Source organism: Sinocyclocheilus anshuiensis, unplaced genomic scaffold (assembly GCF_001515605.1).
Source record: "Sinocyclocheilus anshuiensis isolate Anshui unplaced genomic scaffold, SAMN03320099.WGS_v1.1 scaffold55, whole genome shotgun sequence".
Taxonomy (NCBI): domain Eukaryota; kingdom Metazoa; phylum Chordata; class Actinopteri; order Cypriniformes; family Cyprinidae; genus Sinocyclocheilus; species Sinocyclocheilus anshuiensis.
The window spans coordinates 579,399-588,738 of record NW_015549647.1 but is presented as its reverse complement, the minus strand read 5'-3'; the positions used below and the strand labels follow the sequence as shown (position 1 = coordinate 588,738).

The window sequence follows — 9,340 nt, the reverse complement described above, 5'->3', positions numbered from 1 at the left end:
ACATATAAACACACAGTGTGTGTGTGTGTGTGTGTGTGTGTGTGTGTGTGTGTGCGCGCTTTTGTGACAAATGAGGACATAAATTTGTATAATGACAAAGGTATAACATAGGTATTACAAGGAGAAGGTGACTTTTCAGGACATTACCCCATGTCCCCACTTTTCAAAACGCTTATAAATCACACAGAATGGAGTGTATTGAAAATCTGAAATAGCACAAAGTTTCCTGTAAGGGGTAGGTTTAGGGGTAGGGTTGGTGTAGGGCAATAGAATATACGGTCTGTACAGTAGAAAAACCATTACGCCTATGGGATGTCCCCACTTTTCACAAAAACAAACCTGTGTGTGTGTGTGTATCGGTTTTTCCAGAGTTTTGAAACTCTTCAGAGCAGGTGAGTTGTAATTGTGATGTGTTAAGTATTTGAAAGCATCATGGCTGACAGTATCACTGCTGCTTCAACACTGCGGCTTCAGAGCACTTCGGATATGTCAAGAGTTTTCTAGTGAAATATTCATTCTGTCTTTTTTTCTCTCTTTCTCTTCCTCTGTTTGTCTATTTTCACCTTTTTTGTTATACCACAAGACAAGAGCCCTCAAAACGCCACAATATGCCCCACAAAATATCATTGATGGGGCATCACTAAACATTTGAAGGTTACTCATAAATTCAGGCTTTTATGTCCCTAAATAATTTCCATTTTCCCTTAGTGAGAGGGTTAGAGTGGCATTTGTGAACTCAGAAAAATTAGGCATCTTTTAGCACAGGCAACGATGCATAATAACATGCACTGCTTTTACCACACATTGACCTGGATCTTTATGTCTGTGGAGGTTAAATAGTTTAATAGACTTGGTTAAGTAACTCTTAAAAAGGCGTCTCAGTGATATTCAGTGCCAGACTTCTGCTGTTTGAGATAGCACACAAACCTTTTCACAGGTGGAACCAACTCAGACACTGAACTCCATAAAAAATTGTGTCAAAAGTACTGTATTTTCTGCTTGTCCTGCAGAAATGAGGTGAAAATTACAGTTATCTGCTCTGGAGTTTATTCTTCTTTTCTTGGTATTGATATCATTTGTTTCTCATTGAGTTTAATTGCTAAAAATGCAATTCATTTTTACAATGACTTGAAAACACTGAATATATGATGAGCATGTTTTTAATTTCTGAATTAAAACTCAATTTTCTGTTTTTGGAAAAGTGATACTGTCCAGATATTATAATGAAGAAAAAAGTTTCTCCACCAACTCAAAGTCATGTGCCTTCAGATGGTGTAATCAACATGCAGAAAAGAAAAAAAAAAACAGAAAATGTTATATGAAGACCTTCATGTTGTGAATGTGATTCATGTTTTATGAATGCAATCCCATTAGGGCATACTGAACATACATATATATATATATATATATATATATATATATATCCTGTCTCAGCTGTGTTGGTGCATTTAGCGTTTATACATGTATGGGATGGAAAATGAGAGAAGAAATTAGAGAAAATGGTCCCCCCCCTAAGCGCTGTTCTCTGTAAGCTATGTGCACCTGAGAAATTTCATTCCTGCGTCTGTCTGCTGCAGATTCTGCTGGGGGAGCTTGCATCCTTCTTAACTAAACCTGAGGCCACGCAGGAGAAGACAATTGTTACGGCTGACTGCTGCTATTTCAACCCGCTGCTGAGACGCATAGTCCGCTTCCTTGGTAAGCAATGCTTTGAGTTTTTTTTTTATTATTCTTATGCAAATCGTTAATCTTTCAGACACAAAGCATCAAACTTTTCCTGCTACATTACAATTTCTGGGTCTGTGTGTTTGTGTGCAAGCACCTTACACTACTGTTTAAAAGCTGCAAAGGCTGCATTCATTCAAATAACTGTTTTCTGTTTTAAAGGAGTAGTTCAACCAATAATTGCGGAACATTTATTAACCCTCAACCATCCAAGATGTAGATGAATGTGTTCCTTCATCAGAACAGATTTGGAGAAATTTTGCATTGCATCACTTCCTCACTAATGGATCCTCTGCAGTGAATGGGTGCCGTCAGAATAAGTGTTCAAACAGCTGATAAAAACATCACAATAATCCACAAGTAATCCACATGACTCCAGTCCATCAGTTAATGTCTTGTGAAGCAAAAAGCTGCGTCTTCGTAAAAAACAAATCCACCATTAAGGGAGTTTAAGCTGTCGCTTCTGGCCAAAATGCTCTATAATAACACTTCCTCCAGTGAAAAAGTCTATCCTCTGTTGTCCTCTCACATCAAAATCCACTGACATATTTGTTTAGAAATGTTTTCAACTGTTTTTGATTGTAACTGGTGCTTGATCTGTGCATATGTCTCTCCTGATTCAGACAAGATGACTTTTTCACTAGAGAAAGCAATATTATGGATAGAGTATTCATATTTCAGCCAGAAGCAACAGTTTGAAATTAAAAACATCTTAATGATGGATTTGTTTCTTACAAACTTGCAAATTTTTGCTTCACAAGATATTAATTATTGGACTGGAGTCTGACGGATTGTGATGTTTTTATCAGCCATTTGGACTCTCATTCTGACGGCACCCATTCACCACAGAGTACCGTTTATTGAGCAGCTCTTGTAATGCTAAATTTCTCCAAATCTGTTCTGAAGAAGAAACAAACTCATCTACATTTTGAATGGCCTGAGTGTGAGTAAATGTTGAAAACATTTTTGCTGCTTAATATTTTTGTGAAAACCATGATCATTTTTCCAGGATTCTTTGCTAAAAGCATTTCTTTGAAATATAAATCTTTTGTAATGTCTTTAATGACACTTTTGATCATTTTAAGGCATCCTTGATGAATACAATTATTAATTTCTTAAAAAACATTCGTACTGTCCCCCAAACTTTAGAATGGTATATATCAAGCTACTTTAAATGGCCAAAAGTATGTGAAAATCCTCTTATAATTATCAAGTGGTTGATGAAATGATTTCTTCCTCTTGTTCTCAGGTGTGTATTCCTTTGGCCTCTTTACCACCACCATCTTTGCCAATGCAGGGCAGGTAGTGACAGGAAACCAGACACCTCATTTCTTGTCTACATGCCGCCCAAACTACACAGCACTGGGCTGCCATTCACCGCTGCAGTACATCACAGAGCAGCGAGCGTGCACCGGAAACCCTTACCTCATCACCTCTGCCCGCAAATCTTTCCCCTCCAAGGACGCAGCACTGAGTATGTACTCAGCTGTCTATACAGTGGTGAGTACATCCAGGACAAGAAATCAAACATGACACAGCATACAAATAAATCACAGTCATCCTGTACTTCAGTAATGCTGATGTTTTAACAGACTGAAGAGATGACAGAGCTGACAATGATAATTCAGAATATTTGGTCATGACCCAGCTGAAAATATCATCTAGCATAGCTGGATTCTGATCCCCAGTTTAGCATTTAATTAACCAAAATACAATACAATTTTTTATATATTTTTACAATATGTACTATATTACATGTTTTTTATTATACTTACTAATGTTAAAACAGCTTCATATTTTTAGATATTTTTAAAATTACATTTTTTGCTGTGATGAAAAATCCAAATTACAATATCGTTTCTTGTTACTTTATGTTTTTGAAAGAAATTCATAATTCTATTCACAAGTGTAGCATTTATTGAATAAAAATACAGTTTAAAATAACTTAAAATGAATTAAATTGTAAAAGTTTACAATATCATTTCTTAAGACATTTTTATGTTTCTGAAAAAAAGTCATAATTCCAAAATACAATGAAATTTTAATATAGTAAATGATAAGATATCTGTGACAGTTATGGATCTTTTTGTTCTTTGTTTGCATTGAGTTTGGTCATCCTGCCTGTTTAGTTCTATTGCCTTTTGGTTCATTCCCTCATTTGTCTCCTGTAGTAGTTAATTAGCTCCTCGCCTGCTCTGTATTCCCTTGATTATGTTTGTTGTGTATTGAGTCTCCCTCCTCAGTTCATTCAACGCCGGATATTATTTGTGTATGCTGCTTGTGTTTCCCTGTATTTTGAATGGATCTTCATTTTGGATTATTAATCAATTATATATTGGATTACCTTCGTCTTTGTGCATCTATCTTCTACACAATATCATTTCTTAAGACATTTTTGTTTTTGAAAGAAATTCATAATTCAATTCCCCAATTTAGCATTTCATTAATATACAAGGAAACAAGGTAATATTGTAAATTATTGTTAATGTTTGAAATAACTTATGTATTTATTTATGCATTTTTGGCTGTGATTAGCAAAGCTCAATCTACAATGTAATGGCAAAGCCATTACTAAGAAGTTTGTGTTATATAATCCTTAAGAAATTATCATAATGTGTTGATTTAGTACTCAACATCCTTCTCCTATTATTAGCACACTTGAAAATGATTGTGCTGTTTAATGAAGTATGGAGACGGCAGTGCAGTGTCTTTTGCACTTGCTGAAGTATAGTAGCGTGTTTAGGCACCACACAATTGCGTGAATTCTACCGAGGGGGCCCCCAAAACTCTAAACACACCCCTGCATTTGTATATCTTGTACGTTTTTGTAAACTTTCAAGTTTCAAGTCAAAATTCAATTTTAAAACAAACACGTTCCTCTAGAAACCTATTAGTCCCATTAGTGTTGTTCTTTTGAGGAATGAAGTCTATTTCATAAACTACTGGATCTAACCATCACAGAGAGAAGTGGATGCCCAGGCAACAAGATGAGAAGAGCATTGTCTCTGATTTGAGAAATAGCTAAAAGCTCCATTGAGCAGCTCACAATAAAGGCTCCGGCTTCCTCTGCAACAGTGAAGAGAAGAGATGCTGCTGGCCTACTGGCAGTGTTTTGAAGTAACAACACATGGCAAATAAAAGGGTAGAATGGGCAAAATAACTTCAAGTTTAGTTGGCAAATGATTAGATGAGAGCATGATGCATGAATTAATCTACAGTACATTTGGGGTGTTTGAGGTGCTGTATTGCTTAGCAAATAGACATGATAGATGTGCATTAATGCATAGCAATGTGTGTTTTCTGCAGATGTATATAACTCTGGTATGGAGGACTAAAGGCACAAGGCTGACCAAACCCACTCTCTGTCTGACTGTCCTCTCACTGGCTGTTCTGGTGGGCATCATGCGTGTAGCTGAGTACCGCAACCACTGGTCTGATGTTCTAGCTGGATATCTCACCGGAGGAGCCATCGCCGCTTTTCTGGTGAGAATCTGCCAGCCTTGGAGACCAATAAACGAACCATAGCCAGGCAGTTCAATGCATGCCCATCTGGGAATATACACTACCATTCAAAAGTTTGAAGAAATTAACTCTTTTATTCAGCAAGGATGCATCAAACTGATCAAAAGGGACAGTAAGGACATTTATTGTGTTACAAAAGATTTCTATTTCAAATAAGTGCTGTTCTTTTGAGCTTTCTATTCAGCAATGAATCCTGAATAAAATATATTATGGTTTCTACAAAAATATTTAGCAGCACAACTGTTTTCAACATTGATAACTGATAATAAGAAATAATTTTAAGAAACATGTTTCTGGGGCAGCAAATCAGTATATTAGAATGATTTCTGAAGGATCATGTGACACGGAAGACTGGAGTAATGATGCTGAAAATTCAGCTTTACATCACAAGAATAAATTACATTTTAAAATGTATGAAAAAAACGTTATTTTAAATTGTTATAATATTTCATGACAAATAAATGCAGCCTCGGTGAGCTTAGGAGGCTTCTCAGAGGTAAAAAAACATAAAAAAAAATCTTACTGACCCCAATGTTTTGAACAATAGTGTAATAATACATTACATTGCATGTACTACATCGCCAAATAGCTGGAATCTGCATCATAAAGTTGCATCATGAAGCCTTTGCTGGCTTTGGCAAGTATTAGCATCTAGCTAAATACATTTTTCTACAATTGAAAAAGTTCAAAGAAAACCATCACGAACTCATCCACTTTGTTTGAACAAGGTTTTGTGAACATTGCTAGTCCAAAAAGAATAACAGAAAACCCACCCCAAAATAATGAACCAGCCAGACTGCCACCTGGATTGCACACATCCTTGCATATACTATCTAGGATGGATGGATAGAGTGTGAATTGGGACACGGCCAAAGTCTCACGCCATGTCAGAGGGTAAAACAGGTCATTACTCGGAGCACATACCTGTTTAACAGCTAATACTAGTACTCAGATGTTTAGTGAATCTGCAGCTAATCCACTAGCTTTCGATTCCATCCTTCATCCTCTTAAATCAAGTCCAATCACAACCATGCCAAGGCTGAACATGCTCTGGGCATAAAGCCTTAATCCACAAGAGGCAGATCCTGCGTTGTCGTACTGTAAGTGCTTTGCACGTTTTTGGTGTCATTATTAACCCCTGCTCTTGGTTCACCTCCAGGTCACATGTGTGATCAATAACTTCCAGCAGACCCAGCCTCAGCTGCCACCCTTACCGCCCCCTGTGCACCCTCCACGCCAGGAGCCCTCGCTCAACATGCCCATGGTGGCCATGCCCTGCGTAGAGAGTCCACTCGAAAAGTTAAGTGGCCTTCAGGTAAGGGTGACGGGTGGGTACACTGGACACCAGGAAGGCGTGGGAAATTTAAACAAGAGCTAACAGCTAACTGTACTGTATAATAATGTACCTATTCTTCAGCTGAATGAGGTCTGCTGCCCACATACTTGGGGTTTTTAAATAGCCATGAATAATGGGATCATATATCCAGGATGTGGTAATACTGATATTATTGGCTCTGAAGAGAAGTATGGTGCATTGTTTTTTTTCCTCATTAGCTCGTTTCCAAAAACTAGTTAGCAGCCTACCTAGACAGCATTTTAAGGCATCATAGGTGTGCTTCAGATGTAAAGGCTGCTCCAAAAAATATCATAGCCTCCTTGTATTTACCAGATTCTAAACAAGCATTGCATTTGCATGGGACTGATTTCCAAGGTCATATTGTTACTTTGTAAAGGCATTTTTTGTAATGACATAAATGAAATAAATGTGTTTATTTCAAATACTTAAATTTAACCAGTTGCTTCAATCAGTCACAATACTATAGACCAGGGGTTTTCAACCTGTGGGTCCAGCACCCATTAAGGGGGCAAGCAGCTGTTTATTCAGAAGCATACACTCGAGTAAAACAGCTATGAATAAAGATTTTGCTGGCAAAATCCACTAGAGGGGGCAATTTGACTAGTCTCCCAGCTAGTCAAGCGAAATCTTCATTGGTTACGTTTACTGCGGATTTGGCAAAGCTGAGTTTGAGAAAAAAAAAACAAAGAATACCAGAGATGGTAAAATGGTTAACCCGACTGAAAAACAGGCTCAGCCGTCACACTAAATTTGGGTAGCTGTTTATATTTTTAATGTTTCAGTATAACTAACACCCTGTCTACACCAGACGCAGTAAAACCCATTGTAATCAATCGACACTGAATGCGGCACAGTGGCGAATGAAATTAGAAGAACGTAGGGGGCGCATGTGGTTGAAAACCCCTGTTATAGATAATAACATTTTATCAACATCAACAAAAGCCATATTTATACTGCAGAGGTGGAACAGAAGCTGCATCTGACATGGCATTTGTGTTTATTTACAGATTGTTTAATGCTGCTCAAAGGTGGCATACATGCATTTACACAACAACTGCATAATATAAATAGCCTGCAAAAAATGTCAATTATAAAATTAAAAACAGGAACTGTTACAGGGTAGAGCTGCAATATGATGACAAAAATATTGTAAATATAGGGGCATAAAATAGGGGCATTTTTTTGACACTTTTATCTTGAATTTGGGAAGCATTTTGGTTCATTTTGGTGGCATTTTTGCCCCAACCCACATTAATTTCTGACCCTGATTGCATCCAGTGAAATGTCACCTTGACCCTGTTCTCTCCCTTCTGCACTCTTTCAGAAATGCTTTGTTTTCTATCCTCGGCAGGTTCCAGGGGTTTTGTACACAGGCATCACATGACCATCAGCCATACCTGGCCCCCGCCCCTCCCGATGTCCTCATCTACTCACGTCGCTGCATCTCCAGCGCAGTCTAGACATGCCTTCAGAATATTCTACCTGCGCTCGCCCTAGACCCTCTCTCTCAAGATCATACTCCACTCAGGTCTAGAGGCTCCCCTTACTCACCTCTACTGCCCCCTACTGGCTGACAGAGACAATGACAGCAATAGCCACTCATTTGGAATTGGGATTATTTTGTAATGACTGCGTTTCATATTTGTCTGAATTATCTGTCTCTCATCTGTTGGGTGGGTATTTATTTATTATTTTTTTATTAAAGGAAAGTGTTCCAAATGATAATAATCTTCCATCTTTGTAAATTTGCAGTGCATTTCCATTATTAATGCCAGACATTGACATATAAACATTCTGTGTACATTATTAAAAAGATTTTCTCATCTAACAGCCATACAGAAACTGAATATCAACTGTGAAATTTAAGATTTAAATTAACATCTACTGACATTTAAGAGTGAACGGAAGAAAATCAATTCTATTTTTGGAAATATAGATTGGTAGGATCTAGCAAACTACTAGTAAGCATATTTGAAAAAGATTATTAGCACTATTTTTATGGCTAAGTATTTGAGTTAAGTATCCATGGAGCAAAATATTATTCAGAAATAGGGTTATAGAGAATCAAAACTATGGCTGTATAGAGACAGTTTTCAAGACTATAATATATTTAAGAAAATCTCCGCACCTGTTAGGTGGGATGTAAAGAAGACAAATATGTACAGGATGTAGCAAATGTTTTATATCTTACATTGTATAAAATGTGAATGTTTTCCCTTGGAATTTTCCTAGAATTATTGGCAGGTTAAGTCAATTTGGTGATATAATCCAGAACCAAAAATACGAATTACCTCAGGTTTCATCCTAAGGTTAATGGAAGACATCTGCAACTATGGCTGTATAGAGACAGTTTTCAAGACTATAATATATTTAAGAAAATCTCCGCACCTGTTAGGTGGGATGTAAAGAAGACAAATATGTACAGGATGTAGCAAATGTTTTATATCTTACATTGTATAAAATGTGAATGTTTTCCCTTGGAATTTTCCTAGAATTATTGGCAGGTTAAATCAATTTGGTGATATAATCCAGAACCAAAAATACGAATTACCTCAGGTTTCATCCTAAGGTTAATGGGAGACATCTGCCAACTGTCTGTGTCTCACCATAAGATTACACTCTAAAAAATGCTGGGTTAAATACAACCCAGTGCTGGGTAAAATAGGGACAAACCCAGCAATTGGGTTGTTTTGACCCAGCGGTTGGGTTAAATGTTTAACCCAACCTTCTGGGTAG

General features: G+C 37.2%; 1 protein-coding gene across 1 annotated transcript in view; it reads left to right on the top strand.

Moving 5' to 3' along the window:
• The window catches only part of LOC107660120 (phospholipid phosphatase-related protein type 5-like), a 31,666-nt gene extending 22,784 nt beyond the window's left edge, over positions 1-8,882 (top strand). Inside the window, exons 3-7 of the mRNA XM_016449352.1 lie at positions 1,578-1,698; positions 2,975-3,225; positions 5,032-5,208; positions 6,407-6,546; positions 7,956-8,882. Of these exons, the coding sequence (XP_016304838.1) occupies positions 1,578-1,698; positions 2,975-3,225; positions 5,032-5,208; positions 6,407-6,546; positions 7,956-8,064 (798 nt within the window). The 3' untranslated portion in view covers positions 8,065-8,882. The remainder of the gene's footprint in view (positions 1-1,577; positions 1,699-2,974; positions 3,226-5,031; positions 5,209-6,406; positions 6,547-7,955) is intronic.
• Positions 8,883-9,340: the final 458 nt, after the last annotated feature.